Source organism: Ylistrum balloti, unplaced genomic scaffold, assembly GCF_031769215.1.
Source record: "Ylistrum balloti isolate Yb309-2 unplaced genomic scaffold, AGI_CSIRO_Ybal_v1 Utg369812, whole genome shotgun sequence".
Lineage (NCBI taxonomy): Eukaryota > Metazoa > Mollusca > Bivalvia > Pectinida > Pectinidae > Ylistrum > Ylistrum balloti.
The window spans coordinates 63,338-82,937 of record NW_026781984.1 but is presented as its reverse complement, the minus strand read 5'-3'; the positions used below and the strand labels follow the sequence as shown (position 1 = coordinate 82,937).

General features: G+C 36.9%; 1 protein-coding gene across 4 annotated transcripts in view; it reads left to right on the top strand.

The window, feature by feature from the left end:
* The window catches only part of LOC132544860 (twitchin-like), a 147,763-nt gene that overhangs the window by 94,969 nt on the left and 33,194 nt on the right, over nt 1–19,600 (top strand). For all 4 annotated transcript variants that reach the window (XM_060208511.1, XM_060208507.1, XM_060208509.1 and 1 more), the window contains 24 exons: nt 415–542; nt 1,531–1,548; nt 5,386–5,560; nt 5,927–6,032; nt 6,343–6,539; nt 7,079–7,251; nt 7,400–7,529; nt 7,681–7,829; nt 8,001–8,244; nt 8,622–8,816; nt 9,636–9,740; nt 10,256–10,450; nt 10,891–11,184; nt 11,323–11,480; nt 11,828–11,951; nt 12,316–12,618; nt 13,446–13,596; nt 14,094–14,245; nt 14,420–14,538; nt 14,758–14,923; nt 15,218–15,300; nt 15,929–16,148; nt 18,993–19,181; nt 19,425–19,538. In XM_060208511.1, coding sequence (XP_060064494.1) covers nt 415–542; nt 1,531–1,548; nt 5,386–5,560; nt 5,927–6,032; nt 6,343–6,539; nt 7,079–7,251; nt 7,400–7,529; nt 7,681–7,829; nt 8,001–8,244; nt 8,622–8,816; nt 9,636–9,740; nt 10,256–10,450; nt 10,891–11,184; nt 11,323–11,480; nt 11,828–11,951; nt 12,316–12,618; nt 13,446–13,596; nt 14,094–14,245; nt 14,420–14,538; nt 14,758–14,923; nt 15,218–15,300; nt 15,929–16,148; nt 18,993–19,181; nt 19,425–19,538 — 3,888 coding nt within the window. The remainder of the gene's footprint in view (nt 1–414; nt 543–1,530; nt 1,549–5,385; nt 5,561–5,926; nt 6,033–6,342; nt 6,540–7,078; nt 7,252–7,399; nt 7,530–7,680; nt 7,830–8,000; nt 8,245–8,621; nt 8,817–9,635; nt 9,741–10,255; nt 10,451–10,890; nt 11,185–11,322; nt 11,481–11,827; nt 11,952–12,315; nt 12,619–13,445; nt 13,597–14,093; nt 14,246–14,419; nt 14,539–14,757; nt 14,924–15,217; nt 15,301–15,928; nt 16,149–18,992; nt 19,182–19,424; nt 19,539–19,600) is intronic.

Below are 19,600 nucleotides of genomic sequence, written 5' to 3'. Positions count from 1 at the left end.
AAAAGATTGAAATTTTGATAAACTTAAGATTCTTAAGGTAATGATACTTTGTGAGTAGTTTGCTGTTTACTGGTGTGAAGGCCATCAGATTAATTACCTTGATTATATTGAAGAATTGAAGTTGTAAAAATATATTCAAATTCTCTCAGTGATTATTCTTAAGGTACAGCGAAATGAAATTTTGTGAAACGTAATCCCCGATATATTGTGTAGCTAATACTTAACAATACCTTACCAACTTTTTGAAATAAATCTTCCCCTAACTTAAGGTATTAAGCCAGACATATACCAGGTAAGAAACGCATGTCTTATGGATATCATGTCTTTTACACATTTAATCATGAGGTGTGATGACTGATGCTACAAAAAAGTGTATGAATGAGAAATCCCAATCGAAGTTTCTTATGCTTACAGTGAAGCCCAGGATTTTGGACAAAGACAAGTTGGCAACTATTAAAGTGAAAGCTCCAAAGGAATTTGCTATGACTGTGGAGTATGTTGGGGAGCCTGCGCCAGAGGTCAAATGGACCCGTAAATTACTGGTAGGTTACCGTGGAAACCATTTTGCGTTGTCTCAATCCCTTTTCTTGTCAAATTGGAATAGATCTTTCAAATTCATTAATTGATTATGTCTTGCAAAAAAATAAAACTGTTGATTTTCTTCTGATATTTTTTTGGTAAACACATCAGAATGTGTTCACTATCATTCCAATTTGATTTTAAATGTGGATACTCTTGCTGTTTTTACTGTGGTATCAAACTGTGGTTGTAGTTTTAGTTCCTGTCCCTTTTTGTTTTAATTCAGTTTTTAGTTGATGGAGAAATTCCTATTTGCCACAATTCAAAATATGATCAAAAATCTAGTCACGATTTGGGAATTTCAATGAAACTAATTTGCTCTGAAATTTATTTTATTGTCTAATATCATTGGGGATGAATTATTGTTGAAATTGTTCAAAACAAATTTGCATAACTGTTTGATCTCTATTTAAATGAAATATAAACTTTTTAAATTTCATTCCTAAAGAAAATTTTATCATATGTAATCGCTGTGCAACTTTTTTGTCAATGAGGGTTATAAATTTCACAAATCTTCTGGTCTCAATTAAAATTTTTCTAGTCAGTGGTGTAACATTTCAATTTATTTTCTTTCCATTGTATGTCCGTTTTTTTCTTTTCTGGATGAGTTAATTTGATAAATTTGGATGTGCTCTAATTATTTCATTGTCTTAAGTTTATAATTTGATTTTTATTTCATTCTGTTGATATTTGAAATTAATTTATTTTTATCTTTAACCAAGCTACTAAATTATGCATGTTTATACACTATGTGTCAGTTTCAGTGGTAAGTTTAATTTGCTTTAGATGTGCTACAACATAAACTGTCTCAGAAATGGCTGATACTCCTTTACAAACATGTTTTTATTTTAAGCAAATTGCTGTTTTGGTTTTATTTTCTTTTGAAGATTGCTTTTCATATTGCTAGTTGCTATATTTTGTTTTATTTGAAATTGATTATTTAATACGCAGGCTGATCTTAAAAAGAAGGTGAGTGATAACCTACTGCATAGGTGATGGTGCTGTACTCCATTCTGTCAAATCTCTTCTGTCCTTATATAATCATTTTCCATAAAAGATAGGTTCCTACAAAGTCTGTGAAATAAATCAGTCAAAATTTGTCAACTTTTTAATTATAATGTTTGTCTCTATTTGTTTCAGTAATTATTGGTAAACTTTTATTTTTATTTGTTTTAAAGCTCATGACTGTTTGTTTACAGAGTTTGGAAGAACCTATCTTTTCACTTGATTTTGTCTATAAAATCTTTAAGGCAGATCTTACTGATAGAATGACAGAAACTTTAAGATTTTATATCATGTTAGTACAACTGTCTGTAGTCTTGTTTCCTTGTACCACACAACATTTGATCAAGATTTCTTTACTCTTGAGTCTGAATTTTAAAAAAATATTGGACGATTTTTTTTATGCTAGTGAAGTTTTAGATTAATTTACTTCAAAATAAAAAAAAAAAAAAAAAAAAAATTGATTTGTAAAAATTTACATTTCTCTCTGTGAATCATTCTTTAACAAGCTTAGCCAAATTTGGAATTCTTTACTTTTGCATTGCTGGTGCAGAGCTTTCTGTTAAAGTGTTGTGGTATTTGAAGACATACGCACATATTGTGGTGCCAATCAAATAGTATGTTCTGTCATTCCCACAACATTTGAACAGAGTTGTCATGATTTTTACTAAAATGCTCTGTATTTTATAAGCAGCTTTACAGCTTTACAGTTCAGTAATTAAGTACTTACATAATTATCTTAGTTTTTGTGTATTTTTAAAGAATACTTGAGAAGTCTTACCTTTGTATATCATATCTGTTGCAGTTGTCCTTCGTTGTCCCAGTAATCTACAACCTTTCCTTTTCATTATATTAAGATATTCTGTCTAATCCTCACATGTACTGCTTGACTTCTGACAACTTTGTTTATTTTAAATTGGACATATACAACTAAAATTGAAACTTTTATAAAACCAAATTATTGGAACTTTTCATGCCAAATTTTTGGAAAATAATGCCAAATTATTGGAACATAATGCCAAATTATTGGAACTTTTCATGCCAAATTCTTGGAACATAATGCCAAATTATTGGAACATAATGCCAAATTATTGGAACATAATGCCAAATTCTTGGAACTTTTCATGCCAAATTATTGGAACATAATGCCAAATTCTTGGAACATAATGCCAAATTATTGGAACATAATGCCAAATTATTGGAACATAATGCCAAATTCTTGGAACATAATGCCAAATTATTGGAACATAATGCCAAATTCTTGGAACTTTTCATGCCAAATTATTGGAACATAATGCCAAATTATTGGAACATAATGCCAAATTCTTGGAACATAATGCCAAATTATTGGAACAAAATGCCAAATTCTTGGAACTTTTCATGCCAAATGATTGGAACTTTTCAAACATTAAAGTTTCTAATTGTTTGAAGTATGGTATACTATTGTATTTAGTTTATTCATTACCAAACTGCTTCCTTCGAAGAAAAGAAGATCAGATCTACTCAGATTGACCTTTAACCTGACCTATATAATCTTTACCACTACTGTCACCCTATAGCAATGATGTGTATTGGAACCCAAGCCCGACATGATTGGATCCCTGACCCAAAAACAGTAATGTGTATTGTTGACTTATTGATATCATCCAAATGTTTTCCTTATAATGTCTGTCCGGTATATGATTAAAATTTCCAAGGAAATAACTTAAAAATGACTCATGCTTGTACATCCGTTTGGTTTCCACTGTTACACATATATACTCCCTTGGTAACCAGGTTGTTATGGTTACCATTGTGTAGTTGTTGTACAACTGTTGTATAACTTCTGTTGTATACCAACATGCTACCATTATTGAATTACAATCCTTTTTGTTACAGGTTTGCTGTTGATACAAAAATGATTATACATAAACAAAAAATAATTATACAAAACAAGTTTACTAACTCTATAAATACAATGTTTTCAGTGACTGTTGCCATGGTTACTAGTGTAAAAAAAGTTATCAGATACAAACCGAGTGGAAAGTGAAAGTGAGAAATTCCCAAAATAGATTCAGTATAAATGGATTGAAACAGCCAAAAGAAAAATGAAAATTTTATGTCAACCTGAGACCATTTATCTTGTCCTGCAAAGCATTGCTTTATTACTGTGCTTGCATTGCATTCTCATTAAGCATATAACACAAAGGTGTGGGGAATAAACAGATCGTTAGAATTCATATGTCAGAGACATTAAATCGGGATAAAGACAGCAAGCTGAATGTAGAGTACCTGCCCATCGAGGATTTAACTTTTGTTTCAATAACTTTGGATTTTTCTAACTCTCCTACTTAAATCTTCAAAATATAGGCCAATAGCATCACTGATGAGTCGCAGAAGGACTAAGCACTGTTGTATGTAATGGTGCTATTTACTTGTGTGTCTTTTGTACAACCTATAGTAAATGTGCTAGTTTATTGCAGTCTGTTGCACACAACACTGGAAAAACTGCTCTTTTACAATGTTTATGCTGTTCCAGATATCAATTATATTAAGTACCGAGGGTAAATGTTGTATATTAAAATGAACAAATAGAAATAAGATATCAACACCAATGTGGATATAAAAATCAAATAAATTGGTCTTGAGATTAGATTTACAGTAGCCCTTTTACCAAGGTGGTCCTAATTTTGAGGTGGTCTTAAAGTGAAGTTATTATTGTAGTGTTTAGATAATGAATTATATTTATAATAAATTACTTGATATAACTAAACATTCTCATGTTCATATTCTGCTATTTGTTTGCATGTCACAAACAAAATCATAGACAGAGGTTAGAGTTGGGGTCAACAGTTATCAGAGGACTAACACAAGAGAGATGTAACATGTAAACGCAATGTTTATTTCTAGGCCAGTATGATTGGTGTGCTTATTTCAATGTGTTTTGTTACGTTTTTATTGAGTTTGCCTTATATATATATATATATATATATATTTTGCATTTAAAATGAGTTTTTATTCAAAAGGACATTGAAAATGGTCCCAGATTTGTAAAACATTTTTACTGGCTGGTCCATAACTGTCGATTTGTAACAATGATATTACTCAACCGTTAAAAAACTAAGATTATTTATACACAAAGATGGAGAGAAAATAAATATCAAGTCATGTTTTATCCAGAAAGCATAGATAGAGATGAGAGAATGATTTGTATACACTGTGATTGACCTTCAGTCAGAAAAGACCAATGCATTATAAATCAGACCACACTAACATGGGTTTGATAAAAATTCTAATATTGAGAATAAGTTATAGGACATTTCTTAACCATATCCTTGCAAATTAATTTGAATATACAAAATAAAACTACACACAAGAAGTATAGATTTCAGAAGGATTCCATGTTGCTTTCCAGTTATTCTGGTCATTGAAATCTCTTTAAACTACAGAGAGTAACATTGATTCAATTAATTCTTGGGTCTGTTGTTAAATTCAGTTTTGTTTGATAGCGAAGCAAGGACAGTAAGTATTATGAAGACAAAGATTTTATATGAATCCAGCGTTATTTTTTTATTCCAATTGTGCTATGGTTGGGTGGGGGCAATGGTAACACAATTGCCTTCCACATAGCCATTCTGAGTTCGATTCCACAAACAGATCTGGCACCTACATCCGAGCCAACAAAAGTGATTAGTAAAAGTTGCTATAACTTGTTTCGCAATTGTTGTGGAATAAATAAAGTTTATATATTTATATATAAATCGTATTTTACTTATTTGAGTCTTTATTTCAGTTCTTAACTTTCCATGTTTATGTAATTATCAGGATGACAGTGTGGAGACAGTTGAGGCCGGTGGTGACGTGGTTATCAACAATGATGTTCCCAAGAAATCTACCATTAACTACAAGAAGACAGTGAGGAAGGATACCGGCATGTACACCTGCACTGTGGCTAATAAGCACGGCTCTGATTCCGTTACTGTGGAAGTGGTGGTACTTGGTAAGTTTTCAGTAAATACATCCTTAATACAAATACTAGTACAAGTGTTTATTTGTTTCAATTGAACAGAAAATCAGGATTATATTAAAAAAGAAAGAGAGTCATTTTCCTCCATATTGTATCTGGTTCACAAATATTTCAGTATCATATTATTCAAATCCAGGACTTATTTCAAATCATTATTTTTCTATATTTTATAAAATTCTGTATTATATTAAAAGATCCCTGTTACTTGTGTGCCTTTCTTATCAAACTTAAGTTATGAACATATAATCTGTTTCAGGACTTTCATTGAAAAAATTAGAATTGATTACTTGAGGACTTTCAATGGTTTGATTTATGCCTGTATTATGTCTTACTCTTTAGCACCACCATCAAGACCTGAAGGTCCGCTGGCTGTCAAGGATGTGACTAAGGACAGCGCTACACTGGAATGGAAAGCACCCAAGGACAACGGTGGAAATGACATCCAGTAAGTAGAGGAGAAAATCTCTGTGATTCATTAAAAGAAAAAATCCAGAAAAAAATTAATTTTGATGTTTCTTTATTGTGCTTTAAGTTACATCTACAAGTGAAAGTTAGGTAGTGTTGTCTCTCACTGAACATAACTATACATTCTGCCAAATGTGAACTTTTTGATAATATAATCTTAGATATGGTAATTTAAATATTTCAATTTTCCAAGAATAAATTCAAGTATACTATATACTGAGAATTCATGGGAACCAGAATATACTTATGAAATATTGATGATTGCAACACATGAATTCACACACTTTCAGAGGCTACAAAGTTGAAAAGTATGACACCAAGAAGGGTCGCTGGGAGCCTGTTAAGGATTTGGTGAGAGGCACCAGTCTGACTGTTCCCAAATTACAGGAAGGCCACGACTACAAGTTTAGAGTTTCAGCAATCAGTGACAATGGAGAGAGCGAACCCTTAGAAACAGAGGAACCCGTCACAGCCAAGAATCCATTTGGTAGGTCTGGAAGTGCCGACTATAGTGTTGAAGATCTACATCAAAAAGGACTGAATCACTCTTATATAGTCCATGTTTATAGTCCATCAATGACCAGTACTCTCAGTACTTTGATTTTATACTGAATTTATTTTGCATTGTGGGTAGAAGTGTACTCAACATCGACCAGCTTCACAAAGTTAAGTAGGTGGAATAATTTTATTATTTGCCAACCAGTTTTGCCCGTTAAGGCTTGTCAGAGCAAAGACAACATAATTTCCAGCCCCTAAGGTATTCTAAATGTGGTACCCTTTTTCACAGATATACCCACACCTGGTGATAAGCCTATTCACATATACATGTATAGTGAAATTAATAACCGTGATATTTCATTGTCCTGTAATAAGCCCACCCCCTGTAAGAATTAATGTGTTGCTTCCCCGCACTTATCGATGGACAAATATTATAATATAAATGTTAGTTTTGGCTTTTGTTGGTGACTTTTTCAATGCAAACCAATGATCGACTCTGAATTTTTAAAACATATTTGTTGATTTTAGATGAACCCTTCCCACCTGCCCAGCCCCAAGTTGCCGACCAAAACAGGGACCACATTACCATTAAGTGGGAACCACCAGAGAGTGACGGTGGCAACCCCATCAAAGGCTACAATGTTGAGAGAAAAGAACCAAAGAGCAACCGTTGGGTCAAGGTCAACAGGGACCTCGTCAAGGTCAGTATTTCATAATGCTTTCATTGTCAACATCATGATCAGTGTAAAATATCTTCTGGAAGAAAAACATTTCTGTACATTTTCTGAATTCACCGTTAGTACATTTACTATAACTTATATCAGATTGGTTTTTACTTTGATTTTCCAGGAGTTAGAATTTGAAGATGCAAAGGTTGTTGATGGAAAAGAATATGAATACAGGGTGATGGCTGTAAATGAGGCTGGCAGCTCTGAACCTAGTGTTGCTTCTAAGCCAATCTGTGCAAAACCCACCAAAGGTAGGTTCTATCATCTCATGTCCTCCGATCTGTAAGGAAATTTTGTGAATACAAAATGTAGTTAAAATTGAACAGGAACAAGCATCAATTGAAGATGTCATTATTTTTTGCTCCTATGTGTAATTGACTGATATTTTCTGTGTTTAAACAGAGGCTCCAAAGGTCAGTTTGGATTCTCTGTTTGGTGCTAAGGAGATCCGTGTGAGAGCTGGTGAACCACTTAACATCAAAATGGGTATCTCTGGTGCCCCTACTCCTACTGTTACCTGGCAGAAAGATGGCCGCCCTCTTTCACCTCGGGTATGTCAGAATTTTTTCTAACTAAATATTTTTTTTACGCTTGTTTTCTTGTAAGCGAAAAAAATTAAATAATATATGTGAATTATCAAGGCATAGAATTTATTCAATAGATCAGTGAAAAGAAGGAAAAAGGTTAAAAATTTTTTTACATCATTGTACTGAATTTTGCAGGCTGCAACAACTAACAATGAAGATTCTGCCAAACTGAATGTACCCAAGGCAGAAAGAGGTGACACTGGTAAATATACAGTCACTGTGTCTAACGAGAGTGGTACCCACTCTGCTGACATCCCTGTCGTTGTTCTGGATGCACCTGGACCTCCAGAAGGACCACTAGATGTCAGTGATGTGTTTGCCGAAAGCTGTGTCTTGTCCTGGAAGAGACCAGAGGATAATGGAGGCGCAGAGGTCACAGGTATGCCAATGTCTAGGTCATCGACTGGGAAACAAGGTTGATTTTAACATCCAGTAAATTTTTTAGAATATTTGGTTTGAGTGTACATTAAGTTTAAATATGATAATTATTTACAATATATATGGATATTACATACTGTATATATTTTGTTACATCTTGTTTATTTTTGTTGTTGTTGATGAAAAAAAATATTTCTGGAAAGATTCCTTTAATAAATTGATATCTTGCTTAAACTTTAAATATATTTGAAACTTTATTAAATAGTTATTTAAAAAAAAATGTGAAGAGGATTTTGTTTTTCAGCAATATCAGAATGGATGTGTGATAATTTTCTTTGGTTTACCTTAAATAACAGCTACCTAATGATTTGATTACAGATTACATAGTTGAGAAGTGTGAAGAGGGCAGCACTACCTGGGAGAAGGTTCCAGGTATTGTCAAAGGCACTTCTCACCCTGTCAAGGGACTTAAGGAGGGAAAGAAATACAAGTTCCGCGTAAAGGCAGAGAACATGTACGGGGTCGGTGAACCGTTGGAGACCACTAAACCAACATTGGCCAAAAACCCATACGGTACTTTTTCTATTTACTTTCTTAATCACCTTTTTCATCACTTTTTTCATCACCTTTTCATCACCTTTTTCATCATCTTTTTCATCACCTTTTTCATCACCTTTCATCACCTTTTTCATTACCTTTTTCATCACCTTTTCATCACCTTTTTCATCACCTTTTCATCACCTTTTCATCACCTTTTCATCACCTTTTCATCATCTTTTTATCACCTTTTTCATCACCTTTTCATCACCTTTTTCATCACCTTTTTCATCACCTTTTCATCACTTTTTTCATCACCTTTTCATCACCTTTTTCATCACCTTTTCATCACCTTTTTCATCACCTTTTCCATCACCTTTTCATCACCTTTTCACCACCTTTTTCATCGCTTTTTTCATCACCTTTTTCATCACCTTTTCATCGCTTTTTTCATCACCTTTTTCATCGCTTTTTTCATCACCTTTTTCATCACCTTTTTCATCACCTTTTCATCACTCTTTTCATCACCTTTTTCATCACCTTTTCATCACCTTTTTCATCAGTTTGCTGTTATAAAGGAATGTCCATAGAGAATGCTATGATATCCTTGAAGGGAGGAACCTAAATATACTTATGATGATAATACTAATTGGTGAAGCATATGTTGATGATAATGATTTTGTGAAAGTTGGGAAAGTGGAAGGATGTGGAAAGATGAGCTTGAATTCAGCGAAAGACTGATAATATTAGAAAACAATGGTATAATGTTCTCATTGTTGGTAAACTATGTTCAGTTGTCCTGTAAGTTGTCGAGAATGTCTGTATTATTTACACTTTAATTGCTTGTATTAACAGATACCCCTGATGCACCCAAGGATGTACAAATACCCAAGTATGACCGTAGGTCAGCAGATCTTACCTGGAAGGCACCAGAAAATGATGGTGGTAACCCAATCAAAGGTATGAGTCACAATTCTGGTTTTAATTATCCTTTTTTGTAAGAAGATTGACTTTATTTGATGTATGTATAAGTATCTCATGTGTTGGATGGTGCAGTGGTAACACACTCGCCTTTCATCAAGCCGTCCGGGGTTCGATTCCTGGAATGGACATGAAAAGGTTTGGGGTTATTTGCCCAACCACGTGGGTTTTCCCCGGGTACCTCGGTTTCCTACCGCAGTAAGACCTATCACACACTTCCAGCTAGGCCAACAAGAGTGATTAACATAAGTTGGAAAAACTTGCTTCGCATTTGTAAAATAAATAAAGTTTCTTGTTATTATGTACTGTCTGATTAAATTTAATCATACCAACCCTCATCGTTGATTCTATTCAATTGTTGAGTTACTCTGCCATTTGAAGACCATAATTGTTATAATTTAAAAAAGGAAGACAAATCCTAAACCAGAAACAATGTCAACTTAATTTGTTGTTGTATCAAAGGTTTTTATTGTTTATTCTGGTATTTCCCACAGGTTATGTTGTTGAGAAGAAGCCACGAGGAGGCGATTGGATCCAAGTCAATAATTTCCCTGTGAAGGACACACAGTTCACTGTGATGAACTTACAGGAAGGCCAGGAAGTCGAATTCAGGGTCATGGCTGTTAACGATGGAGGTGTAGGCAAACCAAGCAAGGCCACGCCCCCACATCTGGTCAGGGACCAAGTCTGTAAGTACAACTCCTCGTTCCAGGGGAGGGAGCAGAATTATTTACCATCAGGTAGTTTCTGATTGGTTAGATTAGGATATTGTTAGAGGTTGTGATTCAGTGTGTTATTGAATTCTGAATATGACATCTGATTGTCTGTAATATTGTCTTGCTTTATATTAAAACTCTTTTGAGAGAGATTTCTTTTATTGTAGTTCTGGATAACTGTTTAAGCACTTTTCTCAATTTCGTTACTTTTCTGGCATAAAAGAACAATATTTCTACTGATATTAAGAATGTGGTGCCCTTTTTGTTCAACATTTAGGAATCATTATATTGTGCAAGCAAACATACCTGGATAACAGTTAATGGTGATGAAGTTCCTTGTTTTTGTTGAGTAGTAAAATGGATATTTTTGCATGAAAGAATATGCTTATCACATTTAAATTTATTTCATACAGTTGCTGCCGGTGCACCTTCGGCTCCTAACGTGGACAAAATCACCAAGAACTCTGTGGACCTGTCCTGGAAGAAGCCGAACAACGACGGAGGTGGTAGGATTACTGGATACATCGTGGAGAAGAAAAAGGCAGGAGAAGACTGGAAGGAGTGTGCTGAGGTAGCAGGTACTTCATGCAGCATACCAAACCTTACAGAAGGCGACGAGGTACAATTCCGTGTCATCCCAGTCAATGCTTTCGGACCGGGAGAGGCTAGTAAGCCAACCTCGGTCATCAAGGTGGAGAACCAGCCAGGTAGGTGGGGTAGCAGAATTGTTAAAAAATAAAGATTTTTTAATAAAAAAAAAGAAAAGAACAAAAAGTAATGTTTGATTTCGGTATTGGGTAATGATGAATAAACCAAGTATTGACTGTAATTTTGAAATATTACAGAAAAGCCATCAATGGACATGTCTGGAGTGAAGGATATCAGTGTGAAGGCCGGTCAGACCATCAGCATCAAAATCCCATACACTGGATTCCCCAAACCAACCGCAGCCTGGGTAAACGGTGATACAGACATCGAGGAAGATTCACGCACTGATCTGAAGGTAACTATAGTGAATAGCTACTAATATTTTCACCTTGTGAACAATGGTTATACAACCTGGTGTCATTTTAAGTCACTCACCAGAGATACTTTGTTTCACAAAATGAAACCCCAGCACCTAAGATTTATACAAAAAATTTCAAAATTTTACAACAACGAAATTGAACACTAGTAGTAACTCAGCCTGAGGGTTAATTTTTTATATAATTTTTTCAATTAGTAGCAGATCAAGATATTCGTAAGTTTTATTTTGAAATATTGATATCATTTTTTCAAATATTAACTGACCTGTGAATGTAAAGTTTACAAGACACATCATAGACTGAGGCAATGACATTTATTTTGTAGGTCAAGGATGACTGTGTCATGTTGACTACCGCTAATGCCAAGAGGTCAGATACTGGTCGCTACAAGGTCACCTTGAAGAATCCTTCTGGATCAGAGTCTGTGTCCCTTGGTGTTAAAGTCCTTGGTAAGGTCAATGGAGAAAAAAAGAAAGATGTATGATCACGAATTCTGTCAACCAACTTTCTTTTATGGCGAAGTACTTTCCCCATTTCCACATAGCAATAAATTTGCAGCAAGACTATATTAAAATCCTTGTTTACTGGTTTGTTTTTATGAGTTTGTTTCGGTCTGGAAATTTGGGAAGGTAAATTCCGTGCGGAAAAAAGATGGTTTGCTTTACTTTGAATTCTTTTATTAGAAGGGGAAAATGATATAGAAAAAGTTTATACTAGCAATGTCGTAAAATCTTCATCTGAGACAGACAATATTAAATATGGTTGTGTCATGATACTTTACCACTGAAATGTCCATTGTGTTGTGGTTTACAGATAGGCCTGCTGGACCCACTGGTCCATTGACTGCATCAAACATTAACGGAGATGAGTTGACCTTGAAATGGAATCCTCCTAAGGACGATGGCGGTGAGCCTATCAACAACTACATCGTGGAAAAACGTGTTGATGGAACTGACAAGTGGATGAAGGTCAGCAGCTTCCTCACAACACCTCGATGTGTAGTCCGGAACCTGGACCCTGGCACCAAGTATGAGTTCCGTGTGATGGCGGAAAACAGCTTGGGAGTCAGTGATGCACTGGAAACTGATGAGGCCATCTTGGCCAAACTACCTTTCGGTATGTAGTCAGAAACTGTGTTGCACGATTTGATAGCTTCTGTACCAGTAATGTTTGTCATGTATCATTGTTTATGCATAGGATATCACAAGTACGAATTCGTGTATAAAAAAATAATTTTCTTCGTTATTTTTTCAAGTCGTTACTTGCTAGGATATAAAAGATGTTATGATAAATAACATCAATTTACAGACTTTTAAAATTCTACATCTCGGCTTACTTAATCTCTCATCTGTACCTCCAGTATCCTGCTGGTTGTACCCTGGTCACTCTGTGCACAATATCAGACTTTCCAAGGTACATCTCCTATTTTCTTCTGTATGTCAGTTTCTCTTGGAAGGCTTCTGTGTCTACAACAGTGAAAGTTGCTGTTACTTTTTCCTTTGGCTTGAAAATATTCTGATTGCTTCTAAGTACTAATTTGTATAATAAAGTCGAACTCATATAATTGAAGACCCCATTTATTTTGAAGCATTTTGCTGGTCTCTGCCTGCCTTTACACTTAATATTGGAAATCACTCAAAAATTAAATAACCGATTATCTCAAAGTTTCCCCATGGTACAATCAAGTTTGAGGTAATGAGGTTTGACTGTGTTTCATTGTGTAAAACAGGTTTCAGAACCACAGTATTACAGGATGAGACCCTTGTTTCCATATGTCACTTTATAATATGCATAAAAATTGCTACCTTTTTTATGTGACTACAAGCTTCATTTTGAATGAGTTTTAACTCCTGATTTGCCAGGCAATTTATGATCCACAGATATGTTATAATACATAAAACTTATCATTTGTTCACATCTCTGAATGTTTGCTCTGTGTACAGACACACCCAGTGCCCCAGGAACCCCCAAGTGTACTGGTACTACAGAAGACTCCATCAGTCTGACCTGGACACCACCTCGCCGTGACGGGGGCAACCCTATCCGTGGCTACATCGTGGAAAAGCGTGAGAAGGGAGACGACAAGTGGACAAAGTAAGTATCGTGTTGGATGCCAAATATCAATCATTTCATATTTATAGAAAAGTTTAAAATGCAATTTTGAGGAAAGCAAGAAAGAAAAAAAAAAGTTGAATCTTTAAAATAGGATTTCCTATACATGTATGGAATATAGGTGTTCTATTGCCTGAAAAGGCAACATATATAGGTCGCTGTATGTTGGTGTCTGCCATCAGAACAAAGGCAGCACTGAGGTTACCCAGATACCATACAGTAGTTTGTTTTATTGAAATTGCTGGCAAAGAATTGCTCTGCTGGAGATCAAAGGTCAAGGTCAGAAGGGTATATATTTGTTTATCCTCTTTGTGCTTTTTGTGGTGACACATCCACTACTAAGAATAGAATTCTGGCTTTTAATCTGTGAATGAATGTAAAACTGACATGTTCTTGGTTTATCAGTCTGTGACAGATTACCAATGAAGTGCTGTTGATGGTATAAAAATAATCTGTTATTCTTTGTTATGTACATATAGGGCTACCTATGGAGAGGTTGCTGACAATGAATGCACTTGCAAAGGTCTTCAGGATGGCAAAGAGTACGAGTTTCGTGTGGCTGCTGTCAACGAGGCTGGACCTGGTGATTTCGCTATGACATCTGACGCCATCATGGCTAGGGCTCCTCCAGGTAACCTAGTCCTACTCTAAATATTGACTTTACACTTAGATAAAATCCCGAAATTGATCTAATACTGATTTTGCTCTCATATCGAGGGGACAACACAGGTCCATTGATCAATCCTATACCTTTTAACATCTAGAATAAAAAAGAATAAAATCTGATTGCATTGTTAATCCACAGTGGCTCCCAAGGTCAGTCCTGACTACATTCCTCGTGACATTATCGCCAAGGCAGGAGAAGAATTCAAGATTGCAATCCCATACATTGGAAACCCTATCCCTAAAACCACATGGAGCCTTGTAAGTACTCTATACGCTTTTCACAGCTTGTATAGTTGACAAAGAGGAAATGAAACTAGGACAAAATTTAGAATAAATTCTTAAACACTTTAGTAAGGAGGTGGGCTTATTACAGGACCATTTCTGATCAAAGTTATGATAGACTTGATATGCTTATTACAAAGTTTGGATTTATTGCCCTATGAATGCCATTTCATATTCTTCTCCTCATTTCCACAGAGTGGCGTTAGTGTACTGGAGGATAGCCGTATCAAGTTTACAAATGACCCCACGGAGGTCAAGCTTGTCAACAAATCAGCCAAGAAGAGTGATGCTGGAAAGTACAACATCATGTTACAGAATGAGAAGGGATTTGACTCACTTTACGTCAACGTAATCGTCGTTGGTAGGTCATTTTTTCATTACCTGCTCAATTGACACAGAAAATTTTCTAAACATTGAAATAGTATTAGAGTCTGTTCAGGTAATGATTTATATCTTATCTTACAAGAAATCAAATGAACACATGCTATAAATAGACACAGTTCCTCTGTTTCATACATCACTGAAAAGAATTTAAAGAATGAATATAAGAAAAAATATATTTATTTTTTTTCGAATATGCTTAATTTTTTTACTGAATGCATCTTTTTTGATAAAATATTTATTTGTTTCTATGGTAACATTCTGTATGTTATAGATGCCCCAGGCAAACCAGAAGGTCCCCTGGAGGTCAATGACATCACACCAGATTCATGCAAGCTGACATGGTACCCACCAAGGGTAGGTCATCCTTCGTTACAACAATACATTTTGTTTATATAATAGTCTTTATAAAGGAAGATGAATATACAGAGATTTATCCTACAACTGACACTGCCATTGTCGGAACTCACCTGCTACATATATTGTCACTGTATTCAGCAGTAACAGAAAACAGCAGTATTTTAACACATGCGGTAATTTAACAGAATTACTCTCTAAATTTAGTGAAATATTCTGTTAAGAAATATAAATAGTTATTGAAATAAACAATTTTTTTATGTTGAAATGAACAAGTTGAATTATGAAAATTCATAAAATCGCTGTTATGTTTCATGAAGTTTGGAACTATGTTTCCGCAGGAAGCAATTATTTTGGCATCTTTCATCAGGCAAAATTCAGTGTAACATCAATGTCAGGTAAACACAGATTGAACAACAAAACTGTTTAAGTTTTCAAAAGTCAGATTTTCAATCAATGTTGCAGGATAAATAGAATACATGGTAAGTGTCTTAAAATATAAGTTATATTTTGACTCCAAACAGAAATTCACCCTCACCAAAATACAGATTATATATTAAGACACTGACCATGCTTCCTCTATTATTTGCAATTGCCCTTTTTGCTGAGCCTGGATATCTCTGTTTAGGATGATGGTGGTAGTCCCATCACCAACTACCGTGTGGAAAAGATGGACAAGAAGTACGGTAACTGGGAAAGTGTTAGCAAATATGCTCGTGGCACAAGTTTCGAAGTCATGGACCTCGTAGAAGGCCATGAGTACTGTTTCCGTGTCATGGCAGAAAATGAGCATGGTGTGAGTGAGCCATTAGAGACAGCAACATCAGTGGTGGCTCAACATCCATACAGTAAGTTTGTGTGTACTGGTTTAGTCTTGTGTAACTGAACACAAAGTGTGTTTCTTTTTACAAAAGAAGCTTGTAAAGACTTGTAGAAGAATGCTTGATTATGTGGAACTAAAATATTATCCCTATACAACAAAAATCCCTGTGTAATGATGATACCTGTATAATGACTGGTCCCTGTGTAATGACAGGTCCCTGTGTAATGACAGGTCCCTGTGTAATGACTGGTCCCTGTGTAAAAAATGGTTCCTGTGTAATGACTGGTCCCTATGAAATGACTGGTCCCTGTGTAATGACTGGTCACTGTGTAATGACTGGTCCCAGTATAATGACTTCTCCCTGTGTAATGACTTCTCCCTGTGTTATGACAGGACCCTGTGTAATGATTGGTACCTGTGTAATGACACATTCCTGTGTAATGACTGGTCCCTGTGTAATGATTGGTACCTGTGTAATGACAGGTCCCTGTGTAATGACTTCTCCCTGTGTAATGACTTCTCCCTGTGTAATGACAGGTACCTGTGTAATGACTTCTCCCTGTGTAATGACTTCTCCCTGTGTTATGACTGGTCCCTGTGTAATGACTGGTCCCTGTGTAATGACTGGTCCCTGTGTAATGACTGGTCCCTGTGTAGTGACAGGTCCCTGTGTAATGACTGGTCCCTGTGTAATGACTTCTCCCTGTGTAATGACTGGTCCCTGTGTAATGACTTCTCCCTGTGTAATGACTGGTCCCTGTGTTATGACTGGTCCCAGTGTAATGACTTCTCCCTGTGTAATGACTTCTCCCTGTGTAATGACAGGCCCTGTGTAATGACTTCTCCCTGTGTAATGACTTCTCCCTGTGTAATGACTGGTCCCGGTGTAATGACTGGTCCCTGTGTAATGACAGGCCCCTGTGTAATGACTGGTCCCTGTGTAATGACTTCTCCCTGTGTAATGACAGGTCCCTGTGTAATGACTGGTCCCTGTGTGATGACTTCTCCCTGTGTAATGACTTATCCCTGTGTAATGACAGGCCCCTGTGTAATGACTGGCCCCTGTGTAATGACAGGCCCCTGTGCTATGACTGGTCCCTGTGTAATGACTTCTCCCTGTGTAATGACTTCTCCCTGTGTAATGACTGGCCCCTGTGTAATGACTTCTCCCTGTGTAATGACAGGTCCCTGTGTAATGACTTCTCCCTGTGTAATGACAGGTCCCTGTGTAATGACTTCTCCCTGTGTAATGACAGGCCCCTGTGTAATGACTTCTCCCTGTGTTATGACTGGTCCCAGTGTAATGACTTCTCCCTCTGTAATGACAGGTCCCTGTGTAATGACAGGCCCTTGTGTAATGACTTCTCCCTGTGTAATGACTTCTCCCTGTGTAATGACTGGTCCCGGTGTAATGACTGGTCCCTGTGTAATGACAGGCCCCTGTGTAATGACAGGCCCCTGTGTAATGACTTCTCCCTGTGTAATGACAGGTCCCTGTGTAATGACTTCTCCCTGTGTAATGACTGGTCCCTGTGTAATGACAGGCCCCTGTGTAATGACTGGTCCCTGTGTAATGACTTCTCCCTGTGTAATGACTGGTCCCTGTGTAATGACTTCTCCCTATGTAATGACAGGCCCCTGTGTAATGACAGGTCCCAGTGTAATGACTTCTCCCTGTGTAATGAGTGGTCCCTGTGTAATGAATGGCCCCTTTGTAATGACTGGCCCCTGTGTAATGACAGGCCCCTGTGTAATGACTGGTCCCTGTGTAATGACTTCTCCCTGTGTAATGACTTCTCCCTGTGTAATGACAGGTCCCTGTGTAATGACTGGTCCCTGTGTAATGACAGGCCCCTGTGTAATGACTGGTCCCTGTGTAATGACTTCTCCCTGTGTAATGACAGGTCCCTGTGTAATGACTTCTCCCTGTGTAATGACTTCTCCCTGTGTAATGACAGGCCCCTGTGTAATGACTGGCCCCTGTGTAATGACAGGCCCCTGTGCTATGACTGGTCCCTGTGTAATGACTTCTCCCTATGTAATGACAGGCCCCTGTGTAATGACAGGTCCCAGTGTAATGACTTCTCCCTGTGTAATGAGTGGTCCCTGTGTAATGAATGGCCCCTGTGTAATGACTGGCCCCTGTGTAATGACTGGTCCCAGTGTAATGACTTCTCCCTGTGTAATGACAGGTCCCTGTGTAATGACTGGCCCCTGTGTAATGACAGGTCCCTGTGTAATGACTGGCCCCTGTGTAATGAAAGGTCCCTGTGTAATGACTGGCCCCTGTGTAATGACTTCTCCCTGTGTAATGACTTCTCCCTGTGTAATGACAGGCCCCTGTGTAATGACTGGCCCCTGTGTAATGACAGGCCCCTGTGCTATGACTGGTCCCTATGTTATGACAGGTCTCTGTGTAATGACTGGTCCCTGTGTAATGATTTCTCCCTGTGTAATGACTGGCCCCTATGTAATGACAGGCCCCTGTGTAATGACAGGTCCCAGTGTAATGACTTCTCCCTGTGTAATGAGTGGTCCCTGTGTAATGAATGGCCCCTGTGTAATGACTGGCCCCTGTGTAATGACTTCTCCCTGTGTAATGACTTCTCCCTGTGTAATGACTTCTCCCTGTGTAATGACTGGTCCCTGTGTAATGACTTCTCCCTGTGTAATGACAGGTCCCTGTGTAATGACTGGCCCCTATGTAATGACTGGTCCCAGTGTAATGACTTCTCCCTGTGTAATGACTTCTCCCTGTGTAATGACTGGCCCCTATGTTATGACAGGCCCCTGTGTAATGACAGGCCCCTGTGTAATGACTGGCCCCTGTGCTATGACTTAACTCTGTATTAATGTCTGCTTTTGACAGCTGCTCCCGATTCTCCTGGTAAGCCAACTGTTGAGGATGTAGATGAGGATTCAGTCACACTAAGCTGGACAAAACCAAAAAGTGATGGAGGAAAGAAGATCCAGGGATACGTTGTGGAATACCTTGATCCCTACTCCGGCAGGTGGAAGGCTGCTAATGATCTTCCAGTTTCAGATACTACCTTCACAGGTAAAACGGTTTGAGAAAGATAGCATAAAACAGGCCTTAAATGATATACTTGTTACCTTTAAGTAAGATAGCAATTAAGGTCGTAAGACTAAGATATTATTACCTATTGATTCAAATGTAGAAGTATTTGTGTTAAATACATAACAGTTGATGTTTTCTTTAACTCTTGTTCTCAGTGTGCTGAAATATGAACATTTTTAGTGTATCAACTTTTAAACTTTTGTGTTTTTCGTTTGCTTTCAGTACCTGGACTGAAGAAAGACAAGGAGTATGAATTCCGTGTAAAGGCAAAGAACGTGGCAGGTCTTGGAGAACCGAGCGCAGTGATTGGCCCAGTTGTACCCAAACCTAAATATGGTGAGTAGAGTTGTCTCCCATTCACAGATGTGTTTCCTTGTAGTTCAATTATATCTAAGTAA